Source organism: Melospiza georgiana, chromosome 4 (genome assembly GCF_028018845.1).
Source record: "Melospiza georgiana isolate bMelGeo1 chromosome 4, bMelGeo1.pri, whole genome shotgun sequence".
NCBI lineage: Eukaryota > Metazoa > Chordata > Aves > Passeriformes > Passerellidae > Melospiza > Melospiza georgiana.
In genome coordinates, this window is record NC_080433.1 from 73,951,227 (window position 1) to 73,978,274 (window position 27,048).

The 27,048-nt window shown below is 38.3% G+C and overlaps 1 protein-coding gene across 1 annotated transcript; it reads right to left on the reverse strand.

The window, feature by feature from the left end:
* Positions 1 to 7,508: 7,508 nt before the first annotated feature.
* On the reverse strand, positions 7,509 to 26,292 carry LOC131082536 (solute carrier organic anion transporter family member 1C1-like). The gene is made up of 15 exons (XM_058022483.1): positions 26,133 to 26,292; positions 23,836 to 23,976; positions 22,468 to 22,609; positions 22,238 to 22,370; positions 21,265 to 21,392; positions 20,905 to 21,051; positions 18,621 to 18,719; positions 17,376 to 17,612; positions 16,086 to 16,250; positions 14,593 to 14,788; positions 12,758 to 12,923; positions 11,887 to 12,065; positions 10,450 to 10,514; positions 9,132 to 9,249; positions 7,509 to 8,420 (listed from the first exon to the last, which is right to left on the reverse strand). Exons 2-15 carry the CDS (start codon positions 23,944 to 23,946, stop codon positions 8,198 to 8,200), a joined length of 2,109 nt encoding a protein of 702 aa, XP_057878466.1. The 5' UTR covers positions 23,947 to 23,976; positions 26,133 to 26,292; the 3' UTR covers positions 7,509 to 8,197.
* Between the last annotated feature and the right edge of the window lie 756 nt (positions 26,293 to 27,048).

The window sequence follows — 27,048 nt, forward strand, 5'->3', positions numbered from 1 at the left end:
AAAAGAGCACTTGAGAGCCATTTCACAGCAGGAAGGTTGACACTTTAAAATAGATGCTCAAGGCTCAGTGGGATGTGTTTAATAGACATATTAGATATGGAAAATATATCTATATGTTGAGCAAAATGCTGAATTGTTCTGAAATGTGTTGTCTGTCATGACAGCAATCACTTAGCAGTGATTGCAGCAGCTGAAGGGAGAAAAATGGGACTTTTTGTCCAAATAAAGTGATATTTACCGAAGGTAGAGATTCTCCATGCATCAAAACTAGAGAAGCTCTTTATTCTTCTTTAGCCTGGGGAAAATGAGGCTCAGGGGAACCTGTGGCCCTCTACAACTCTCGACCAGGACCCGGGGATGTCAGGCTGTTCTCCCGGGTAACCAGAAAGAGGAGAGGGGAAATGGCCTCGAGCTGGGCCAGGGGAGGCTCAGCTTGGCTTCAGGGATATTTTCTTGACAGAAATGCTTGGAACAGAGTGCCCAGAGAAGTGGTGGAGTCACCACTCCAGCGGAAACACACCAAAGGTGTGCTGTAAACTGGAAAATGAATTAACATTGTTCAGTGCTTGCACAATGGGCAGGAGAAAAACACAGGAAAAGAAGAAAAGTCTTTTCCCATCTTGCTACTTTCTGTGCCTAAAGCAGGCAAGGGAATTATTTTTGTCTTTTTTATTAGTACTCAGAAAAATAACTGTGCAGAATCTTTCCCACTTTTTAAGTACCTGATGTCCAAAATCAATACAGAAATACTTTTTAGCAAAGTATGCAAATAAAATAAATAAGTGTTTTTCCAAGTCTGTGTGCAGAGCTTTATGTCTGAACCAATGCAAGACATGAGAAAGGCTCATTTTTTTTTTTTTTTAATGTGGTGCATACCACCCCATGGATGCTGCCATATGTTTATTCTGGAGTAGAGTCTACAGGCAATAAAATACATCCCAGACATATGACATAAAGACAAAACAATCTGTCAGTTTTGTTTTGGTGACAAGGGCCTCTACTGATGCAAATCCTTCAGGTGTGAATAATTTCCCTTTGTTCAAACTGGGAGGTGTCATCTAAAGCAGTGTTAAATGTTATCACTATTCTTTTTTTTGAGTGAGTTTTTTGGCAAAATGCTCATCGGACAAGCATTATATCTATCTATATATCTATCTATATCATGTCTATATCTATATCTATATCTATATCTATATCTATATCTATATCTATATCTATAATATATCTTTATATCTATTAATCCATATATCTATGTCTAGATATCTAGATCTAGATTTTTTTATATATATATATATATATATATAAAAGATATAGATAGATTAGATATAGATGATATAGATATCTCCAGTGCAGCAGAACAACAGAATTGACTTTAGTTAAAAACAAACGTATGCATTTTCCTTTCTAATAAAGCTCTTGGGATTTGAAAGGAAGCATAAATTTAACGCATCAGTGTGAAATATGACAATGTAAGGGAGAGCCTGGAGTTGTGTGCACGCCCACCTTGAGTGGGATTAGGGTCACAACCTGACCAGGGATGGATGCTGTGCTCAACTCACTTCAAGGATAAATGTCCTACATGCAGTCAGATCTCTCAAGTCTTTCAAAATATCAAATTGTTTGCTGCATTCACCTGAAATCCTGGCAGTTATAAATTATTTTTAAAAGATACCTGCAGTAAGAGCACTGATTTGTTTCCTTGGTGCTCCTTCTTGTGCATGCTTTCTGGAATTCCTTACTTACACTAAGTAGCTGCAAGTATTTACTTGCAAAAGCTCCTTAGTTTCCAATTATTCTTACTATTCTTTTTTCCCCCCTGTTCTTGAAAACAGATTTCTGAAGGAGAATTCAATAGCTGACTCACTTCTGAATCATCATTAATTTCAGCCCACCAGTCTTTTTTAAATCCTCATTTTAATACACAGGATTTAAAGTTGTTTGTTGTTTTGCTTGACTTCAGGAATGCATTGAAGTTGGTTAAAAAGAAGCATTATGGAGAGCAAGAAATGCATTTGCCATCCAGGTCTCACAAATGCCCTCATTCCAGCCCTGTTTGACAAATCCTCCGGGGATATAGAAAATTCAAACAGCTACTTCTTAAGGTCACCCAAGGATTAGTAGGGCTGGAAAACCTGGTTTTGGGTCAGTTTTTTATTTCTATATTAACAACACTGTTGGGATGCACTTAGCAGTCAATTTAAACTTGAAAAAATGTCAATATTGGCATGGAAAGAAACAGCAGGCAATTTATTGAACAAATATGCTGCTGTTGATCCTTAAAAGATTTGGGAGGGCTGAATATTTCAACAAATGTGGAACTGCAGAAAACTGATGTGGCAGCACGTACTTAAGGAGGTATGGATGGGCCGAAAATCAAAATAAAAATGTGTCACATCAATGTATTACCTAAATTATTCTAAAAACAGATGAAATGGTGAAAACAGTTATCAAAACAGTGCAGAGAGCACATGTGGGCAGTCTCTGCAAGACATCAGCTCTCAGGTGTTATTTTGAAAGCCAAATTAAGAGCAAGGAAAAAGGACTGGAAATCCAAGGAATAGAACTGATTATAGTAACGAGACTAAATTGGCCCAAAATTTGGAATTAATAATGAAAATCTGCAAATTATCCAGCCCAGCTGATTCAAAAAAAGGGAACCCCCCTGGGTAGGGACTGCAGGGTTGTTTGTGTTGGTGCTGGAGTGAGTTCCTGCACGGTGCACCTTGAAGGGAAAATCCTGTTAAGGAATTACTGCTCTGCTTGTGATCACTTCTTTCTTAATTGCTGCCACTTACCCTCTGCAGTGATCAGCATCGCCTATTTGTGTGCCTTTCTTCTCCTCAGTTTTTATCTCAGAGGATGTCTTCTGGGGTCTATAGGGAAAAAAAAAAAAAAAAAAAAAAAAAGTGGAAATCATGGTATTTCCACCAAACTTTCCATTTGTATCTTCAGCTCTTAGGTCTCCATCAACACTATGGAGTCAGAGAAGAGAGAAAAATGGAGTTGGAAATAGCAATTATATATTACATAAACTTCTATATAGTACATAAACAATTATATGTATGTATAAGAATTATAAAACATATAATAATTTTAACAATATATAAATATAAACACACATATATAATTTATAATATAGAATATTTTAATCACGTATTTATACATATAATTTATAATATACTATATTATAACAATATATAAATTTATAACAATATAACAACATATCAATTTATAACAATTATATATTACATAAACATTTATATTTCACATAAGCAATTATATTTATATATAACAATCATAAAGTATATAACAATTATAACAATATATAAAGATTATATATATAATTTATAACATAAAACAGTAAAACGAAGTATTTATTTATATATAATAATTTATAATATACAATATTATAACAATATATAAATATATAACAATATATAAAATATATGACAATTGTATATTACAATAACATTTATATTTTACATAAGCAATTATAACTTTAAGTTATAAAACATATAACAATTACAATATAAAAACATACCTATAATTTATAATATATAATATTACAATAATTTATAAATATACAGAACATAACAATAATTAAAATATATAACAATTCTATATTACATAAGCATTTGATATAATTTCTAGTATATTTATTATAATAGACAGGCTATATTTAATATATATTATATATATTATTTTATCTGTATTATATAATAGCATATATAGATCTGGTATAACATTCTATTTGGCCATTATAATCTTGTGATTCATACCTTGTGACGAATAAAATCTTATTTAGAAATCTATTTATATGTTATGTTTAGGAGATGGTTTGTGACTCATGTACCTGTTGCTTTAAGAAAAATGTTGAAGCAATCAATACAGAAAACCTGGCAGGGCCTCTGAGGTATTTCAGATAATAATATTGTCATTATTATTATTATTATTATTATTATTACTATAACGTGTTATTAGTACAGGGGTAATATCTCGGGTTTCTTTGATCTTGTCAGCTAAGGCAGGACTCAGCACAAAATCTGTGATGATGTGACCCAGTGTAATACTAATTTTAGAGGTAATAATATGGAACATCAGTGTTCCAGTGATAAGATGATATTAAAATAAATATGCATTCCAGTGAGATTCAGTAATTTATGGGTTTTGCAGATAACAAGAGCACTCATTCATTTGGCAGCAATATTTCCTACTGAGAAACGTGAAACTCTTCTGATTATTTCCTGCCTGCTGACTTCAGAGAAGGAAATGCTGCATTTTATAGAAATGCCTTATTGTGAGACACAGCTGAGGAGAGGAATTATTTCGGTTTGACAGTCACTGCCTCAGAATATCTCTGGTTTAAGATGCAGATCTGTTATGAGAATTTCAGTAATATTTCCCAGGGTTTGTCCTGCAAAATGCAATTTGTTTTTCTTAGAAAGTCTCAAGGATTCCAACAGAATATTTTGTAAAGACCTGTATTTCTCCTGTAACAATATCTTATTAAAGTTCAATTAGTCTTTATAAAGTTCAATTATACATATATACAATATATACAATTCAAATTCAATTATATATATATACAATTACTCATTAAAGTTTATTAAACTGATCTGCAGAAATCTGATGACCTGTTGCTTTCTGATATTCTCAATCACTCAAGACTTGCTTAGTTTTTCACTAAAAGTGGTAATCACATTACAGCATGTTTAGCACACCTAACTAAAAAAAAAAAAAACAAACCAGCACTTAGTCCCTTTGCAAAACAACCCTCAGCTTGAACTCTGATTTAGTTATGTTTATGTACTTCAGAATAAATACATTCATTAAATAGAAAGTAACACTGGAAAAATAACCATATTTTTCAGATCTTTATTAAGAGTTTCAGCTGGAAAAACTTTCAGCTTATTTCAGACTTGAAGGCAAAATGACAATATACTCCACAGTGAAAACTGGTAGACGAAATCTGATGTTACCTATGTTATAAAAACATTTTGGATGCTTTAAATTTAAGTTGACAGCCTGAGGTATTTTCTGATTATTCTGCAACAACTAGTACTTTATTCCCAATTTATTTTAGTGCCAGGATAGTCAGGAGTTGTTGATAATGGGGACACAAAAGCCATAAGAAGGCTTGGTTTTTAGAGGGTACATGATCCTAATGCATACAGAAAACTGTGGGTTTAGGGATGCTGGGGTTTTTTCTATTTTTTTATAAACAGCTAGAAAACATCACAAAACCAGGTAGCCATAGGTCATTATGTCTGCTCAATTGTGTATTTAAAAGCAAAGAAATGCCAGATAACTGAGCTGTCTCCTGTTTTGTGTAGTTATTCTGGCAGAAGGACTTTGAAAATGCCATTAAAGAGCTTTTTGATATCCTCAAGGGAGATTTGGGTAAACACAAGGCTCATGCCCTTAAATCTCCCACAGTCTGATGAAAACTCACTGCCTTTTTTATTTGTTTATTTTGATTTTGCTGGACTTACCATGATTTATATGTAATGATCCCCAAACTGTATGTTTGTAGTCTGTATTTGAAAGCACACCTGCCTTGGTAGAGTTGCAAATTTGCCTCCAAAATGGCTTTCTTGGTTAGCAGTTTCTCTTATGAACTTGGAAAACAACAGGTTTTTCTTTATTCCTGGAGGATCTTCCCAGTGATGGAGCTCAGACACAGGACAAAGATGCCAGTTTTGATCCCAGAGTCAGTAATGTGATTTTGCAATGAAACCAGAGCCTCAGGGCCCCCTCTGCCTCTCACTGGCCTTTGGAGCAGGAGGAATTAGAAGGGAGAGTATCTTTACTTCTTCTCTGGTGTGAGAAGCAAGGAGATAAAAACCTTTTGGAAAAATCCCACTTGGTTGATCACCTATTTAATTTTTTTCATGTTCTGTACTAGCTGGTTGTTGAAATACAAGCTGTTCCCTTGAAGAAACTTCTACCTTCTGTTCACAGGAGAGTGCTGGATTTGCACTCAAAAAACAGAATATGTTGGAAAAACAGCATTGGATTTGTCAGAATACTGAGTGAGAGGCTCATTTAAACTTCCTACCTGTGCAGGGTTTGTGCTACTATGAATTCAGGACTGTTATGAAGAATGATCTTAATTCTTATTTGTTTGAAAAACCTCACTTTACTAAGTTTCACCTGGGGTAAATATCTGGGCATGAATCGTCAGATCTGACCAGAATCTCATTTCCAGTCTGACATCAATTATCAAAGCAGCTTTGCTGAAACATTACCTCCTGGAGAAATCAAGATGCTCCCATCAAAAAACACCCTATAATATTAAAAAAAAAAAAAAAGGAAAAACAACAAAAAAAAACAAAAACAAAAAAAAAAAAAAACCAAAAAAACAAACAAACAAACAAAAAAAAAAACAACAAAAAAAAAAAACAAAAAAAAACCAAAAAAAAACCCACCCAGAACTCAGAGTACAGAAATAAATACCCAAACGACGGAAGTAAAGGGAAATGATGTTAGTATGAGTCACCTGACTGACTCTGTGTCTGGTGTAGATCAGGAGTGTTTCTAGAGCTGCCAGGGCATTTATTCAATGTTAAAATTCTCCTTACAGAAGGAGAATGACACGCCATTATTTTCTCTGTGTACAGTTCCTGAGGTTTCTGGAACTTGGATTTTTCTTTAATAATTTCCAGACCTAGATGCACTACTGGTATCTTCTGCATTAGAGAAGTTTATAATCAGAGTTTATAATCAGTTTATAATGAGAGCTGTGAATGGAAAAAACAATGTCTACATGTGCTGCTCATTGTCTTTAAGCAATAAAATGTAATCAAATCCATCCCCAAAGGCCAGGATGTCAGGAGCTTCCTTTCAGTGAGTATCCAACCCTTTTCCCATCCCATCTGGCGCAGATGGTAGAAGAAAGATCAGAAAATAGTTTAATAGAGACAATCCCTCTCTTTAGTCCACTGATCTGCCTCTTTCTGAGATAAAGTGTGGTAGATTTTCTTTATGTTCATTATCTCTATTCCATATCCTAAAGAAGTTTAAAATTAGGAAAGAAATTTCCCCAGTTTTAGGTTTCTGTACAGCACTGTAGGAAGACAAGATACCCTCCAGAAAATAAAGCAAAAATCCTGTGGTGATGGAGTGATCTTCCTAAGTGGGTTTGATCCTATTGCAAAGGTACTTCCTGAAAGCTGTCAACAAAAAAATCACACTAATAATATTTTTAGAGATTTCTTTCCTCTTTTAATAACTGTTGTGATCTTCCTGTAATAAAGCTTTTATCTGGACAAGGCTGCCTGTGGAAAGCTGTGAATTTTCAAGTATTCAATACTGCATTTCAAGGTTTATTGAAGACTCCTTAAACAAGGAAGGAAATTTGTCTTTATGTGGTACAAATACAGTGGTCCTTTGGCTTAAAATGCCCTCCCTCCCCTCCACACAAACACAAAAAAAAAAAAAAAAAAAAGAAACTTAAACACCTATCACTTTATTGCATCAGTTCAGAGTAATCTTTCTCAAACCCATTACTGAGATGTGCTGCAAAAATTAATACACCACTTTCTTCATTTGGTTTCCACTCTGACTGTTGAACACACTTTGCTTCAAAACTTCATTGGCAAACTTCGTTTCTCTCCACTCTGACTGTTTTTCAAGCCAAACCCCAGAGCTGTGGTGCAGTTTGAGTTCTGAGGGTGCTCAGTGACAGCCCTGGGGTCTCACCTGGCCATGGCTCAGGGGACCAAGCCTGGAACAAGGAGCTCAGCTCATGAAAGGCCATCAGAGAAGCCCAAGTGAAACTTGATTGTCCATGTAGAGCTGTAGGACTAAATACAGAGCAAGAGGACTTGAAATAAAGTCAGTGAAAAATGTCAAAGCAGCTTATTGTGGATTTCTTCTTCTTAATTTTTCAAGCATAATCAAATTTATGACAAAATTGCAAAAGTTTGGCTTGTCCTACTGTTGGTCTAGAGAGGGACTGAGAGCAAGAGGATGGGAGAGTTCTCCAAAATTTTGAACACCTTTTCCCCTTATTTTTGTCTCAGATGAGGAAAGGAAGAAGATAGAGTAAAGCAAATAAAAATCCAATGTTCAAAGATACTTTTTTGACTCCCAAAATGTAAACTAGTTGTTGAAGTCTGTATTTGGACCCCTTTTGTGCTCAGAAAAACTGGAGCACAGGCAAAGTTACAAAAGACCTTGGGTTTTGGGTTTTTTTTTACATATAAGTTTCCTCACTCTCCTCTGAGGTTCTTGAACCTGGAAGAATTTCTCTCTTGTTGGCAGTTTCTGGTTCTTTGCTGGTTGAGCTTTCTGCATTTTTAATATCTGTCATCTCTTTGCCATCTGGTTTGAAGCGTTTGATAATTAAAACAGAGAGCACTATGTACAAGAGACAGCATCCTGCCCGTAGTCCTGCAACGAGCCCAAGATACACATTCCTAGGGGGGAAAAAAGGGACAAAATGCAATTATATTAATAAAACTTTCCAATTCTATATGGAACCAAATAGGTTATAAAGAGCAGCTTGACAAAACCATCTATTCTCAGCTAGGTATTGTTTCACATTTGAAAATAAGAAATAACAGGCAGAAAGCAAATGACCTCGTGATATTTAGCCCCAGACAGGCTCTAATCAGGTCTCAGACTCCCAGCAGAAATGTCTGGAGTGTGCTGCCATCCAGCAGACTCTGTTTTAGGGCTGACAAAAAGGAGCTGCACCTGCTGGGCCTTTTTGCCTGCTGTCCCTGTCCTACCCCAGCTCCTCCTGGCCACTCATGTCCTCCCCCAAGGGGATTTTTTGAGATTTCTTATACAATAGGAAGGAAATAAATGAAGGATGAGGGAGAGAATCTGCAGATCTACACATACTCCACAGTTTTTCAGCAGCCCAAAAAGCCAAAGTGTCACAGAGTTACTCAGTGCATTTATTTCATTATTCAGTGCAGACTACAATCAAAGAACTAATTCTCATTACTTCAGGCAGTACCCTGCAATTTTAGATGTCAGACTGAATAAAAATGATTTGGTTTATTTACCTATTAAGGTGTAGTAAGGAAGAGTGGTTCTGTCAGACCCTAATCTGACAGCTGGCAAGAGGAAAGTCCACCCTGGTCCCTGCTCCCAGATCCCCAAACCCCAAAAAGGATTACCTGAACTCTTTTGTGTCGTACACTCTGCAGGACCCTGATCCCCCACAGCTTTTTGTCCCCCATTTCAAGCAGGTCTCATCTATCAAGGCACCAAAATAAATAGGGGCTGGGAGTCCTCCTGCAAAGAAAATTCTCATTACATGATCTCAGACATGGGCATCCCATCATTTAACCTCATGTAAAGAAATGAGGAAGTCAATCTCCAGGTTTTTTAATTATGCCTGCATAGAATGGGACTAAACATCCAGTCCCAGCTTTGAGATTACAAGATTTACTTAAGTAAAAGTACTTAAAGGGAGTTGAAACAATGGACTTAAAACAATAGCTTAATAATATCCAGCAAGGGAAATGTTAGCAATTCCCTTTAATGGTATTTTTATTAGAAGTTTAACTTCCTTTGTTTAAAGAAATAATATAACCAACTTTTGCAATCCCTGGTGTGGAATTACATACCATGACATATGAATATTTATGTATATTGATTTATATATTCAAGTCTTGCCATTAAAAGGGGATTAGTGCAGTGCAAAGGGATGAAATTAAGCACTTGCTCCACAGAAACTGGGTAATAAGTCTACTATTTAAGTAGTAATGGAAGAATTTCTTTTAGACAGACAATAATTTTTTAATATCATCAGTATGAGGGAGATTGTGCAATTTTCTGAAGTTAACTGTCCCACAAAAGCAGAAGATTGATTCTCTGCAAAATATGGACATTGAAAAAGAGATCCAAATAAATGACTGCTAGGGATTTTCTGAAAGGCAGAGATTTCAAAATCAGCAAACAAGGGAAGATGAGGCAAGGTTCATTTGATGCAGGGCAGATCATGTATCTGAATAATTAAATTATTGTTTATTGCAGATAAACTCAAGAATCAAAATAACAGGCAAAGTACATGAGAACTTTAAGGGAATAATGGTCAGCAACAGGGAGGATGGTGTTAGGGATATGCAGAATGATCAAGCTCAGGTAGTTGTGTCCACAATTTTAAAAAAAAGCAGCTCAATAGTAAAAAGAAATTTCCTTCCTTTGCCTCATTTATTTTAAGTGTAGAGAAAAAATCTGAAGAGATAATCGTTATATGTAAATACACAATAATAATATGTAAATACTAGGTAATCATCATATGTAAATAGCAGGAAATATGTAGTAAGCTCTTCTAAACATTTTGAAATGCATAGTCTGCTTACAAAGAAAAATTTTGGAAAATTTCTTTTGTTTTTCTCTGGAGCAAGGGCAGTGCAATGGCTGCCTCTGGTCTACCTCTTTGGCTTCTTTGTAAACCCACTTGAAAACCACAAAGAAATTCAATCTTACCTAGTACTCTACCACCCAAAGCTTCTATCCCAACAGCAAAGGATTTCAGGTCTGGCGAGACAGACCTGGAAAGGAAACAAAAAGAGTGTTGAGGAGCAGAGAAATGGATCTGCAGCCATGCTGAGAACACCTGCCCATGCCTCACTGCAGGAGTGCTGTAGCTTACCCAGCACAGCCCCTGGAACCCCGACTGAAAACATCCACCAAGTTAAAATTCACATGTAGAGTCTCCTTCCACAGAGCAACACCCACTGAAATAAATGCAAGAATCTACAGGAACGCATCTTGAACCAAAGGAAAACAGGTTGTGAATACTTCTGGGAGGTGGTGCACAGGGATATGAAAGCCCACCAAAAGAAGGCAGTTCAGGCCCATAACTTAAGCTCAAGCCTGGCTTTATGAGGGGCTGCACTGTGCAGTGATGACCAGAAGGAACAAGGGTGTGCAGTCCTTGCTGATTTAACCACCTCAGCCTCGAGCATTTTACAGAGAGACAGCAAATGTGAGTGACCTGGCTATAAAACACCTCGTTCCTACCAGTGGAAAGCAGCCTGTGTCCATCAGGCGAGCTGGAGAATTGACAAAACCCAGAGGGGAGCACTGAGCTGGCACAGGGGAAGGAGGGAGCCTGGCTGTGCCCAGCCTGCACTGCAGTTTATACACCACTATATTGTCTCGTCAGCATCACCACCAAAGGCTTCTCATCACACAAATTAAAATAAAAATCATTGCTCTGAAAACTGGCCAATGATTTTGATGCACACCTGTCCATAACCCAGGTGTGCCCTGCACTCAGCACTGCAGGAAATCAGCAGCTCAGCCAAGTTATTTAGTCATGTACAGTGACCATTGTGATTCACCCATGAGCAGGAGGATAAAGACAATTCCATGTAACAGGCACAAAATATTGTGTTTTCTTCTGGATGTAAAGTGCTTTCCAACTGAAGGAATGAAAATTTAAAAAAATATTCCTGCTATAATTCTGCTTCTGTCAGCTGAGCAAAAAAAACGTGAGAATCAGACTTCTCCCAACACAGAAGATATTGTGAGGCCACAAGGCTTAACAAAGGTACCTGTTTTTCTCTGAATAATGTGAACAGCACTGGCTATGGCTTAGCAATGCATCTCATTTCAAGTCCAATGCTCTGGTAAAAACATCCCTATCACTGGAATTGAAACCCAGCATTCAGGATCAGCATAATGCCCCCCCCTTTCATCACCAAAGTATCTACTCTGCATCAAATTAGAATTAAATTTCTGGACAGATATTTTGCTCTGCCTCTGAAAAGAGTTGGATTTCAGAGCACAGGTAAATAAATCCTCAGGGGCACAATTTGATCCACATGCCATTCCTCACAGCAGGAATGAAATATTTCATAGCATTTTCTGTTTCTCTTTTCCCAAGCTTTATGGTCAAGGTAAGATAAAGTATTTCACCTAAACATAATCATGTATGTAGGAGTGCCTCCTAAGGCTAAAACAAATGCACATGCAGTCTGCAATGCTAAAAAATAGGGAAAGGCTTTGGCACAGCTTTCTCTTTGGCATTGTCCCAAAACTGCAGAGGAATTGCCACTGAGCCCTTGTCCTTCCACACAGCTGCAGTTGTGAAACACCTGAAAGGAGAAGATGAGAAGAATTTATTTATTCAGAATTCAGCATCAATAAACAACCATTTCATCAGCTAGATTTTTTTACTCTCCACACCAGCCAGACTGATGCTGAAAAACCCTCTGTAATCATCTCTGCAGACTGATAGCCAGGTCACTGATATGCTCCAGCCTCTCTGAGCTGCTCCAGAGACACAAAGCAGGAGTTCTAATTTCAGCCAATGCTAGAACACAAGGTGCTCTGTGTGCATTTCAAGTGGGTCAAAGCTAAAAAAGTCAAATGTGAACTGCCATCCAGCCATCCTACTCAGGTATCCCATGAAGAAGATGTGTAATAGCAGCAACAAGAAAAAATAGAGGTGTGGACTAAATATGCATCATGCAGGCCAATTTTCCTGAAATGAAGCCAGACAATATTGATGGGATGTTTAAATACAAGCCTGATAATGCTTCTTGTCTTTTTCAGTATTTTCAGTGAAGACAATTCTGCTTTTGCCAGAAGATATAAGCATTTGCACACTCTTCTGTAAACATGGTGTTTTTAACAGTCTTGCTCAGGCAGGATTATTTGAAGTCCTGGAAATGGCTTTGCTGCTGATAAAAATATCTTCCCTACATCTAGTCTAAAGCTGCCCTCTTTGAACTTAAAACCATTGCTCCTTGTCCTACTACGGAGTCACCTATCCCCTGGTATTTACCATATTTTTTCCTGTCCCAGATGAGGATTTGCACCCTGCAAAGCAGGCTGTCATGTATGTGATGCCATTGTCCCCACAGACAGGGTCCCACTGGTCCAGCTTGCAGCTGCACTCAGCATTGCAGCTGGCCACGTAGATGTGCTTGCTGGAGGAAAGGTGCTTCATTCTGGAGGACAACAGGAGGAAATTAAGGAATTATTTAGTGGAATTTTATATTTTAAAAAATTATATATATTAAGGAGTATGCAGGAAAAACATGGAGAAAGTGAAGTGATCAAAATGGACAGATACCTGCACTGTGAAGTTGCCATATGGACACTAAGCTGATTTCAGCTAAAATAAAGTTCTCTTGGGATTTTTCATCAAGCAATAACATTTCTATGGATTGAAAAGGCATGGAAATGAAAAGGCTGGGTGGGAATATTACTTTTGCATTTGAAATCTCACCCCAAGAAAAAGAAAATCGTACCTAGAATAGAGATTCTACATGGTCCAAGGAAAAACCATAATTTCCTCAGCAGTAGGATATCCTACCATATCCAGGTGATAGAGATAGGGTATAAAAGTAAAAAAAAAATGCATAAAACCAAAATAGCAATTGACATTTTTCCACTGGACCCAGGTCACTGTATTAGAACACTCTGAGCACATGTTAGCAGTGCTCAATTTCCTGAAAGTGTTAGGAGCCCACAAGCTACAAATAATCCTTGCTGTGAAGTCAAATGTAAGGTAAAAATGTTCAAAATTTACCTTTTCTCCCTCCTTCTCCCTCAGCCAAAAGCACACATCATGTGGGCTACATTTCCTCTAAGTCTTTTAGAAGGGAAGATAAGAGAGGGAATTAGCCCTCATTAGGCTGTTGCTTCTCTTCAAAATATAAATTGTTAAATAGGTAAAAAACTAAATGGGTCACTTAACCAGAAACAACCCTGGCATGTGTCAAATTCTCCAGACTCAATTCTCCTGGAGAAACTCCAAATGCTCTTTATATATATTCTCTAACGCTATTGATGTTTATTTTTAATTCACTCTGTGGCATCAGATGTTGCACTCAACCAGTTTATAAAATCTATAAAAATATATAGATTAGATGGCATATTTATTTTCATATAAACGTAAACAATAAACAACTTCTACTTAATCATATGAGTCAATTATACAAGAGTCCTACATTTCCCACAATACCTTAAATTGAAACTTTGAAATAGAAGAAAGAAATTTAATTTGACCTAAATAACAAAAAAAATATAAACCACCTGTACTGTAACCAATCACAAACGCTAAGAAATGGAAACAAAAAAAGCAAAAAAACCAAAAAAAATCCAATCAAAAAGTATATACTTATTAGTTTATAAAATCTATTAAAATATAGAATGTAAAGAATAAACAGAAAAATATTTAAAAGTATGTACTTAATAGCTTATAAAATCTATAAAAATATATATAATGTAAACAATAAACAACTTCTACTTAATCATATGAGTCAATTATACAAGAGTCCTACATTTCCCACAACACCTTAAATTAAAGCTTTGAAATAGAATATAGAAATTCAATTTGCCTGTAATAAATGTCATCTTTTTAAGCAATTTGCCAGAATATATAGGTATGTTGTCAGAAATAGAAAATTTAAGAAAAAGAAAATTTAGGAAAAAAGAAATGTCCTGTTTAAAAAAATATGGAAAATAAAATTGGTGTATTTTCCCCATCCCCAGCTTTAGGCATGACTTCAGGCTGACAATTCCGTCCCAAAACCTGGGATTATTTTCTGTGCATCCCCCAGAAGCAGCAGCTGTGCCAAGTGAGCCCGGCAGCCCGAGGTGAAGGGTACAAACCCAGAGTAGGGCGCTGTCAGCCCGGCCACCTGCAGCACCTCACAGCTGCACGTGAAGTACAGCAGGTTCACCAAATATGCCACAATAAAGGTAATGCAAGCAAACTTGGCCATTTCAGTTATGTGGAGCTTGAATTTCTTGATCAGGAAGCCTCCTAGAAACATGCCCAGGATCGTGACAGGTAGAAGTATCACACCTGCAAAGAGACAGGAAAAAAATATGAACTGCTCTCTCTTGCATTGACTCTTTTAGAATACATTTCTAAAATAAATAAGCGTATTCTATTTCTAGAATAAATAGGTATCAGACACCTATTTTTAGGCTGATTCTTTGAGGTTCTAAGATTTATATTACCTTCTAGTAATTCCACATCCCCATTTTCTTTTGCAAATCATATTATGACTTTAGAAAGCTCAAAATTCATTTTTACCATATTGTTGTTTGTATGTAGATATAACAAAACCTGTACAGGTTCCTGGTAGAAAATGGAGTAAATGTCTTAGCTCATACACACTTCATATAAAATAAAACATAAAACTTCATGAAAGCTACAAAAGAGTCTCCAAAATGGAACATAAAAGGAAGATGCATCTGGTTCTGCACTGGATTCCATTTTGACCTGAGACTGGATAATGAGATTATTTGCATTTAGATTTAATCTGTTCAGTATTTCTCAAACACCAGCCCTCACTTGCAAAACAGAGAGGTTTGACAAGGTGTTACTGGCAGGGGTTTGCCTTTCTCTGCTTTTACTGTTGATTGGTTTTCTTGGTCGTTTCTGTAAAATTTTCTCAGCATTCAGAAAAAAAAAAAAGATAGGAAAAACAAAGTTCTCCCCACATTTGTAGCTGACTAAGACATTGTGTCTTCAGATTAAAGTAATTCAATATCAGTTCTGCAATGACCTCACATAGCCTGGTTTTCCTTTCAGATTATGAGACCATATCAATCACTGTAAGATTAATATAATTTATTTCAGCATTCTTTCTTTGTAGAACACTATTAAGTACTTATTTCTGAAGGAACTGGCAAATAGAAAAACAGCTTTGAAATTAATGAAGTGACTCAAACTTTTATAATTTGGTTTCTTATTGCCTATAAAATTTGGATTTGTAATCAAAAGAAAAGAAGATTTATATCAATATGTTACTCTGAAAAGAAAAAAAAAATCACACATTTCATTAAACATTTTAAAATTTCTTTTCTATTAGTTTTTATTCGCAGCTGATGTTTGATGTGTGGTTTTTATCTAACTATGAAAACACTTCCACCCAGTTTTAATAATCCTCTTGCTCAGTGAATTAGGAGCACGAGGAAAATTAACACTAAAATTAACATCCATTTTCAAAATACAGTAATAAAATTAGGAAACGACTACATGCTTTCTTTTTAACCAAAAAAGTTCACATAAGCTCCTTCTAAAACAGAAGGCAAGATAATAAATAAAAGCTTCCTTTTTGACACAGGAATTTGAAAAGAAGTCAGGTACCTACCAATTAGGAAGATGGCTTTTGCCACTGACACATTAAATTGCTGCTCCATAAACTTTGCCTCATAGGTTATTATCCCAACAAGGGAGTTGTACTGCAGAATGGTGAGGAGGATGAACACCGCAAAAATTGGATTTCCAAACAGCTTCCTGAGTGCTGGCAAGAAATCTGCAATGGAGAGGAAATACTGTACACCCTGCTAAACACAGAGAGGAGTTGTTTTGGCATCCTTTAGATAGTGAAATTAACTTGGATTTAATTGCTGGCTGCGTTTGCAGGTTATAATTCTGTGCTTATCACAGCACCTGATTGCTCAGGTGAGAGTTCTCATTGCCAACACATGCCTGGTGCGAAAGGAGGAGCTGCACAGAGGATACTCAGCTGGGAATCAGGATCCTGGATTATTTTGTGAGTGGCACAGGGCTCCTCAGGCTCACAGCACACCTCCTCAATGCCTGCACAGAGCATCAACATCCTCCACCAAGAGTAAAATGTGGTTCCCAAAGCAGCAGCCCTCACCAACCACACAAGGACCGCACGGGAGAGTGATGTTCAGAAAACAGAAGCACCTGGCCCCCCAAAAAAGGCTGGAATAATTTCTGGGACCCTTGGTTAGTATATTAAAATCCATTAAAACAAAGTGAACATAAACATCTAGATTTAGACTGTAGTCTGGCTCTTGGCACAGCTGCCTAAAACACATCTGCTGTAGGTGTGCACGTATATACAAACAGAACCTCGGATCTAATAATAAAAATATAAAAATAAAAGCAACAGATGGTTGGATCTGGTGGTTCCTATATGAGAGGAATTCAGCTTCCCTGAGCTCAAACACAGGAGCTACAAATCCAGGGACTCTCCAATATGCAATGTAGTCATAATGAGCTCCATGTTTCCTTCCCAAACATCTGCCTCAGTTTCCTTGCCAAACACTTGCCAACCCTAGCCTGCCCACTATGGATTGCTCATCAATGAGGGATGGGATGTTTTCCTCACTCTCTCTTCATAACCATGGCATTGTAGCTGTAATCACCTCACAACTACCAACTGAGCATCTCTGGTGCTCAGAGAAACAGCACAAGTTTTTCCCAGCTGTCTGACATCAGGAGAGGACTGAAACTTGCCTTTAGCATGTAATTATAATAGCACAAATTAAAGATATTTTTGTCGATAGTTTGCACTACAGAAACGTGCATTTGCTGAAGGTTGTGTGAGTCCATGCTCAGCTCACAATGAATCCATGAGACAGAATTCATATGCAAATATTTGGGTAATAATGTTTCAATATTTCACCTTTTACTGCCTCTGAGAACTGTAATTGTGGTTGAGCTGGGGGTTCTGTTTTACAGGGATCTCCTTGAACAGACAAGTGACTAATCTTCAAGTTTTCATTCTCTCCTTCTTTTGGTAAGGAATAGGGCAAAAACCAGAAAGGCAATGAAGCAATGAAGTTGACAGCTCCACAGATAAGCAATCCAAGCCACCAGGCACCAACCCAACGGCTGTCCTTAGGATTTATGCTGATGGCATCTATAAAACACAGAAAGACAGGAAAATAGGGTAAATATTATGCAGAGCAGTTATTATAGATTATTATATATTGCTGTATATCCTCATATATATAATTATAAAGGCAGAACAGAGGTTATCTATGTTCCCTATGAAGAATTCAAATGCAGTTTCAAAACATAAATTCATAAAAGCATAATAAATAGAATCATAAAATCATTCAAATCATAGAATCATAAAATAGTTTATGTTGGAAGGAACTTTTAAGATCATCTTCTCTCACCCCCTATCTTGGGCAGGGCCATCTTCCACTATCCCAGGTTGCTCAGAGCCCCATCCAGCCTGGCCTTGGACACTTCCAGGGATGGGGCAGCCACAGCTTCTCTGGATAAGTTGTGAATGACCCACCTCTGGAAGGGAATCAGTCCCATGCAGTCAAAAATAAATGTGTCCATTCAGGCCTATGGTGGCATTTCCTTGCCACAATCCTCCAATACTCTCTGGGAGAGTGAGCAAAAGGATCTTTACCACAAAAAAACACCCTTCCCTTTCTCAATTTCCCAGAGTGCCCTCCATCCCCATCCCCAAACTCTATAGGTTTTCCTCAGATTTCCTCAATTTTTCCCTGGGATTAGAGACTTTTAAGTGATTTGAACAACAAGAATTTTGAGATTAAACTTTGCTGCATGCTTTTTAGAGAACATACTTTTTGCTAGGTGTTGAAAATATCCATGAGCCTTTCACCGTTCCCTCAAGAGGGGGATGGCCTTTTATTCAATTAATCATTTGTTCTCAGCTGCACAGCAAGGGTATAACAAGTGTGTGTGCAAACATAAAAAAACAGTGGGGGTTTTCCAAGGGCTGTTCCAGGCATGCTACAACAGCTGACTTTAAAACCTCCATTTTGAACAGGAAAAACTTGCTTTTGGGGCAGTGAGCTGGGAAGGTGGTTCTTGACATGGGGGTTCCTACACCCAGACACCTTCTGGCTTGATGTGCCACCCCACGCTGGTGGCCATGGTCCCTCACCGATGTCCACGACGCCGACGTCAACCCAGAGGCTGGCACAGAAGGAGCCCAGCAGGAAGCCCAGCGTTGGCCCAAACATGCCTGAGGATCTCACCAGGCCTGCAGGAGAAGGGAGACAGCAAAAAAACTGCATGGGCAAGGCAAGCCTTCCCCTCTGAGGGCAGGGAAATGAGAGAGGAAGGAGCAGGGCATTGCAGAATGTCCTGAGGTGCGAGCTGCCCTGAGCGCAGCTGGGGTGGAGATGGCCCTAGGAGCAAATGAAGGCTGCCAGAAACCCACACTGCATTTTGCTGACCTGATGTGTAAATAAAGCACAATTTGATTTTGGTTACCACTAGTGGCAATCAACAAAAAATAAATAAAATAAAATAAAATATTATCTAAATAATTCAATGATAGGTTCTCACTCTCCCTCGCCACTTTGTGTTGCTCTGTTGAAATTTTGTTGTGAGCAGGTAATAGGATCAAACTACAAACTACTCAGTAATTTGGATTCCTGAATTCCAGTGCAGAGCTGACAACTTGAAGTTGCAGAAGGATTCATTCCATAGGAAAAGAAGGAATTCTTTACCAAATGTCTGTAAGTTCTTGCCCACATCTAGCACTGTGCTCTGTAAATCCTTTTGTGTTCTACTGCAGAGAGTTTCCTCCTGAGAGAGCTGGTTTTGCAAACTCGCTTCTGAATGTAGTGATTGCTCAGTTTATCACCCAGAACTTCTGTAATAAATTGTTACATCTTAACAAATATGCTAAATTTTCTGTTTCTTCCCATGGCAACTCTAGTGTTATTGCTGTCACCACAACTCTACCAAAATTATTTTAGTTCATTCCATTACGAAAATGCTGTCTCTGCCTCCAAATAATTTATGTTCTTACTCAACAAAACATTAAAGGACAAAGGAAAAAGGAGAGACAAAGCTGAAACTTCTTGTTCAGGGTAAAACAGTGAGATTAATGCTCAAAATCCATCAGCAAGGTTTGACTGACCTTTTTATTATAGGACTTTATTTTTTATGTTTGTGCTTTAAAAGAACACTGATTATTAATTGATTCAGCCAGATGATGAAAAATAAGATTCAGAAAAGAATTGAAGTTAGCCAAGAAAAGGAAGTCCTGTTCCACAGAAAGACTGTTTCAACTTCCACATTTTTTACAAAGTGGTTCAGTCCACCAAAATGAAATAAGTGACTGAAAACTGCTATTCTGAATGTAAAAATGAAATATTTTCTAAACTGCAAACTAAATATTTTATTTCTCTAATATAAATGAATTTCCATTTTGGCTGAATCCATGTTTACTTTATCTTTTTGATCCCACTTGCCCAGTAGTCCCCAACCTGTCTCAATCTCTCCCACATTAAATTCTGACAAGAACGAAATTCAGCTAAACTTTTTAAAATACCTCCAATCAGAAGCTCAGAGGAGATTACAAATATTTTGGATAACTGCTGAGAGGAATGCTTGCTTTTGACACAGTTCTTGCATTTTCTTCACCCTGCAGATTTCCTCATTCCCAAATGAAGACATTGGCCATGGCCTTACCCTGTAGCATCACATGCTGTGCTCTTCCTGAAACTGTGTCTTAATGTCTTTCTGACCAGCTCAGTTTCACCAACTTGACTTCAGGCCACACAAACATCCCATGCTAATAAATTGGTTTGCCAATAAATTGGTTTGCCAACAAATTAATTAGCCTGGGTGTAAGTCTCTCTGTCTTGGGCAATAGGTTATGTGCTGTCAAAACAAGATCAAAACCCCAATTAGAAAGGATTTGTTACAACACCCTGACAAGGTGTTGTTTATCCTTCACCAGAGAGTGACTTTAAAAACCTTTCAACTGGAAGTGAAATGTGAAATTCAAAAAGCCAGGTGAGAGCTCCTGAAACACATTCACATTGCTGTGGTTAATTGTGACTTCATTAGAGATCCTCACGTTCAGGATCATTCCCTTATCTGTAAAATAGTGATCAGAAGGAATTCGGTTCTCTGAAGATGTGGTACTGAAGTTGATGTGCCAGATAAGACAGATATGACTTTATACTTTGGGGAAATGAGTATTTGATTGTGCTTCTCTTCATCACAGAAGCTCCTCTGGGAAAGCAAAAAGGCCAATCTGGAGTTATCCCCAGAGAATAAATATGAGACCTCCTTTACACTGCTTGGTGTTTTTTGCACTGCTCAAAGTTATCCAGATAATTTCTTTTGTTGAGTTTCTTTTGTTGCTTGACTATAGAAATGTTAAAGAACAGAATATCTAGCATAAAAATGGCTCATTTGTACATTACCTATGTAAAATGCTGAATTTTCTTCTTTAGAAAAATCATCAATATATGAAACTCCCAGAGGCATAATTGGTGCTTCCCCAATTCCACGTAGGAGGTTCCCCACCAACACAAAAAGCCACAGATAGGAATTTGTTGTTTTCTCACATCCTGCAGACCATAAACATTTATGTTTCTGTGAACATAATTCTGTCAATGCTTTACAGCAGCAGTAAAATAAGATAAAATATGGGGATTAACAATCATTATAGGGTGTGTTTATATACATCATGGTTTCTAGCAGGGGTTTTACTGCTTTCCAGTAAAAAAGGGTTCACAACAGGGACAAGCTGAAGAGAATCCAGCGTCAGAGCTTTATCTTACCAGCATTTATCACTGTGCTGAGTGTTTCTGGAGCATCTGTGGCTGGAGGGCCCCCAGACCCTGGGGAGCAAGCTGACACACTCGTGGAGGAGTTGTCCACACTAACAGTTATCCTTTCATAATTGTAACTGGAAAACAACTGTGTGAAATACAACTGACACATGAAGGACTTTGCTCTGCAGGAAGCGTGTCTGAGCCCTGTTCACATGTGTTCATTCCTGTCTCACACACACAAAGTAAAGGAGACCCCATTCCCAGTGCTTTGCTTAAAAAAAAAAAATGGGTATCTCCATAGCATTTTCAAATGCTCTGATGATTCTAACCCTAATATTTTCCTGAGATAAAGAGCAACAAATCTGCCCCCACAGATCATTTTTCAGAGTGCAGGACAGAGGCAGAGTTCATCAACATCTGTGTTTTTCCATAATGGCACCTCTTTCTTACCTTTGTAGCAGATGCAAGGATGCCAAAGGATTGGAAGGGTAGGACCTGCATCTGACAATTATGTGTTATATCTTAAATGGGGATGGGGTATTTAGACATTTAATTCTCCCCAAGTTTAGATTAAAACCTTCAGCATTTTAAAGGGGTTATCATGAGTAGTCACCATGGAGAAAGAAACCTTTACCACCAAGATCTAATTACAGTTTGCTTAAATATAAAAAAGGAAACACAGTTTTAAAAATTCTATTTCTATTTCTATCCATCCCAGGTGGAAAATTCAACCCACTTTATCCTTAGTTATGTATAAGTTCTGTAGAAATTTGAGGTTTCTCTCCTGCTTACCTGTAGCAAGAGGTAAGCTTTCAGAGAGGAAATCAGAATGCCAATATTTTAAAATCCACCCATTTTCCTGTTGGAATAGCTGGAACAAACTACTACTGCCAGGCTTTTAACTCAGATGCATGCTTTAAAAACTACTTTGTGTGATCAAGTTCCATTAGTGCACAACATGAAAGGTCTCCATATTTACCGTCCCATTAGGAACTGAGGCATCACTGACAAAAAAGCTCCTACAGACATGATGAGACACCCAACAGCAATTATTTTTGGCCTATGAACTCTTGGTCCAAGGTAGCTCACCAACACCATCACCATCAAGTTACCTGCATCAACAAGAGAGAGAGCAAGCACAAAAAATATAGGTTTTTGGGGGGTGAAAGAGTACTGAGAAGCACTGATCCACTTTTGAAGTACATATACCTATCTCAAAGCTGCCATCAATAATGCCAACAATTGATGATGAGATTTCAAATCTCCTTTCAATTTGACTGGACATGCTCTTCATGTAGCTTCCAGACAATCCTTTGGCAAAAAAGGTAAAAGCTAGAGCTCCAAGAAATATCTGAAGAGAGAAAATAATTGAGTTTACAAAGTAACAGTTTTTGCTTTACAGCTGGATGCCTGAGCAACCCAGTCAAGAAGCACAAAAATCATATGCTTTGCTTTCTAATTCTCTATGAGAAGAATCTGCCTATTGTTATAATTAAAAGAGATTTTACTTTCTCTTTTTAGGGTGGCCTCCAAAACCTCTGCTTCTTCAAAGAAAAGGAAAATTGACATTGATGGTATGCACCTTCTAACTTTCTAGTACTTATTGGTCCAGCTGTTTCCTTCCCTAGGAAAAACTTGAAGTTTTCCATAGGAAAAACTTCTTCCTTAGGAAAAACTTGTTGCTTATTTCTGGTACTTATATCACATACTCATATCTGGTACTTATATCTTATTACCTCTCCTTCTCCTGTTCTAAAAAACATGAGTAAAAATATATATCTGCAATTACTACTGTGACTATAGCACACCTCTAAATAATTTGTTCGCAAAATATGGCCTCATTTTTCAACTTCTGAGCATATTTAACTTCTGTATGCTTGGAATCACAACCACAGAATAAGAATGGGTTGGGTTGGAAGGGATCTTAAAGATCATCTTTAGATCTTCTTTAGACCTTTAGATCATATTAAAGATCACCACCTGCCATGGGCAGAGACACCTTCTACCAGACCAGGGTGCTCAGAGCTCCATCCAGCCTGGTCTTGGATCTTCCTGGGATGGGGCAGCCAGCCACAGATTCTGTGGGCAGCCTGTGCCAGGGCCTCATCACCCTCACCGTGAAGAATTTCTCCCTAATATCCCATTTAAACCCACTCTCTGTCAGTTTGAAGCCATTCCCCCTTGTCAATATTCTCTTTTCATCTTCCTTGTTAGCTCCTTCAGGTACTGGAGGGCCACAAGGAGGTGAGCCCTGAGCCTTCTCCTCTCCAGCCCCAATTCTGCAGCCTTTCCCTCTGTGTCCCTCCTCTAGGCTGGCTCCAGCAGCTCCCTGTCCTTCCTGCGCTGGGACCCCAGAGCTGGAGGCAGCTCTGCAGGTGGAGTTTCAGCAGGGCAGGGCAGAATCTCTCCCTCCCTGCTGCCCAAATCCCTTCCAACCGCCTGTGGGTGCAGCCCAGAGCATTTTCCCTACCACATATAGCACCAAACAGTGCCATACATAACTGACTGAGTTTTGATAGGACTTCAAATGAAAATTCAGTGTTCCAGAGAAATTAAGTGGTGGAGGTTCTTCCATACCTTTAGCTTTGAACAGTTATGGCACAGAGTCTTGGCAGGAGCTGCACTGCCATCGCTGTCCTGGAACAGGGATTTTTCTTTAAGCTGGCCAGCAGTGATTGGTCTGTCCATGGTTTTCCTTCCCCAGGTCTGAAGTGTCTCCTGTTTGAAAAATACTGCTATGTTTAACTATTATTGGCATAAGAACTGCATTTCCAATGTTTTTCAGACATACTCAGTGGTGAGACACTGCTTGAGATATCTGCTCATTGAATCTTTTCTCATCTTTGAACAATCATTGAAGAGTGCTCATAGTAACTACTGCAACTAATTAAGGACTGGTGCACCTGATTTGTGACATCTGCTTTTTAAAGGCTCCAGAACTTTCTTGGACAGATGGAAAAGTTATGGATAAATCACTGAAGGTTTTTAGAAACCTCTGTGGAAAAGAAAAGTCCCCAGGCAGCTGGAGGCTGGGACAGTTTGTCAGAAAAAGACCTTCACCACACTTGAGCCAGTCCTTTCTGAGATATCTATTTTTGATCACTGTTCCAGAATAAATGGACCTTTGGTGTGATCCAGTAAGCTTCTGCTATTATATTTCTGAGGATTTTCTTAGTGAACACTACCATTCCGTCAGCATTTGAATGAATAACATTATTTATTGGATAAATATTTGTAGACTCAGACCAGAAATTATGACAGAGGAGAAAACAGGGTGAGCAGTACGGTAGATAAAGATGTATTAAGGGGAAAGAGAGCACTGATTAAAAGAAACAAATAATGACTATCTGTAAGCTCACAAGCCTTCACAAGTTTCTGCAGGACAGATGATAAATGTAGATATTTTAATAATACTGATAAAGTTTTAAGTTTAAAAGCTGACTCTGATTCAAGGAGTCAGCTATGTTAGTTGGTGTAGATTAAGCTGATCAGGGGAAAGCAGCTAATACTGAGATATCTGGAATGATAATAAGTTTTTAAAAAAACTTCCAAGTTTGTCAGTTGCAAAACTGGTGCAACAGTACCAAAATCAACCAGTTAGCTCCTACATACACATATGCACATATATTAAAGGAGTATAGAATATATCAAGAAATTGGCCAGTAACATTTTCCCCACAAGACACTGGAATCTCAAACACGCCACGCTGTTTCAGCCACATGGGAACTTTCCAGGTTTCCCTCCTGCAGGCCCTGAGGCCAGCTGACCCATGAGCGGAGCCCACTCAGGTGCTGTGGGGGATTTTTGGCACCGAGGTTGTGGGGATGTGGCAAGGTCACTGGACACCCCAAAAACATCACCAGGTTCCTCTGAGGAGTTCCTCTCTCCCCAGCAAGATGCCCAGGGCTGCCTGGGTTCCCTGGGAAATGCCCACCTATGCCAGAAAGGACAGCAAGCTTAGAAACCCAACAACCCCCTAGAAGTTCCTCCTAACCACTGAAAATAGGCACTAATGTCTCATAAAAAGATATAAAGCTTCGTAAGGACTCTAACTTGATTTTTGTAAATTTTAGTTCCAAATCCTACTCCAGTAGGAGGGGACTGTGAAAAGCAAGCATGTATATTTCAGACTAAGCCCCATATGAAATTTCTAAAGGGACCTCACCTTCCTTAGACCACCTTCAGCAGCTTCTAAATTTAAAAAAAACTGTTTCAAAAGTAAGCTATAGATAATTCAAGTATGGTGAAGTCAGACTTACCCCAGTCTTTAAAGATAGGAACTGAAAGACAGAGTTCTCTAAAGCAAATACATTCTATATTGATTTGTATTTTGCTGATGATTAACATTGTGAAACATCTGACTCTGGTAAAGGATCTACAGGATGTCAATCAGTGACGTGGTTTTCTTTTCAATATATCAATTTTTTTTTTTTAATTTATTTATGGTTCCAGACTAACAGTCTACCTGAAACTCATAGAAAATGTTAAATGGTAGAAACACTTCTCTTATGCCTAATGGAGCAATCACATTTTCCATAACCACTCTACAAGAATCTGAACTTTGGCAAACCAGTGAATCATTGACACCAGTGGTGTTTAAAATTAAGCAAGAAAAATGAGAAAAGATTTAATTAATGAATTAGGGGTAATGAATAGTTTTTCTACAGAGGGATAAAATATGCTCCCAATGGGAGCGACAGCAATTATCCTTTTTAAAAAAAAATTGAATTTTCAAAATTGTACCTTAAAGCCTTTCAAGTTTAGTGACAACGAGATGTGCAGAAAGGCTGCACTGGGAGCTCACAACTGAACAAACAACCAGGGTAACCAGCAAATGGAAGGGAGCAGGGAGGAGGGACAGAGCAGTCACTTACTGTGTGTCAGAGCGGTGTCAGGCTGGTTCTCTCCCGTGCCCCGGGCTCCAGGCTCGGAGCCAGCGCAGCGTCACAGCCAAAGCTGTGACACAGCCTGCTCCCACAAGTGAAACACCTCACGACATGGCTTAAACCTTGGATTTCCTTCTTATGGTGATTGCAAAACTTGCCCCCCGTCAGCGGTGCGAGAGCTGTGCAGGAGGCAGGTCTGGTGCTGCCCCTGCTCTGGAAGCCTACCTGCACCAGTGCCAGCCTCTCCCGGCTGCTGGAACAACTTGTTTTCTTCACTCTTCCTTTCTTTCTTTTTTTTTTTTTTTTTTTCTGATCTCTAAACATTGGAGCTGCATCAACCACCTCTCAAAGGGAGCTCCCTGCCATCCACCCAACAAGCATGGAGTGGTTCAGCTCAGGCACGAGAGCCCTGGGAGTGCAGGCTCAGCTTCTCCAAGGACCTGAAGCCTCCCAGATCTCACTCCTTGGTGCCTTGGAGGAGGGTCACAGAGACACCAAGGGGTGGCTGAGCTCCTGGGAGGGCATGAACAGCTCATGGACATCTGCCAGTTTTGGGGATGAGCCCTCTGTGCCACAACTCCAACGCAGTGACATGCAGTTCACCCCAATCCAGTGGTTTGCACACAGAGCCTTGATTATCGTCTTCTGTACAAAAATACGCCAAGGGATTTGCTAAAGGCTTAATGAACTCGATTATTTATGAGTTATGGAATCATAACCTTTAGTCAGAACTAAAAAAACCATTATTAAAGCTAAAAGAAGTTATAAACTTGCTAAGTACATAAATATGCAAGCTCTCTCTCATTGCCCCCTGAAGCTTGCAGGTTAACTGCAGACAGTCATTTTATCTGCCATGTTTGCACTTGTTAATGGATTTGGCTTGATAGAATTTTACACATTTTAA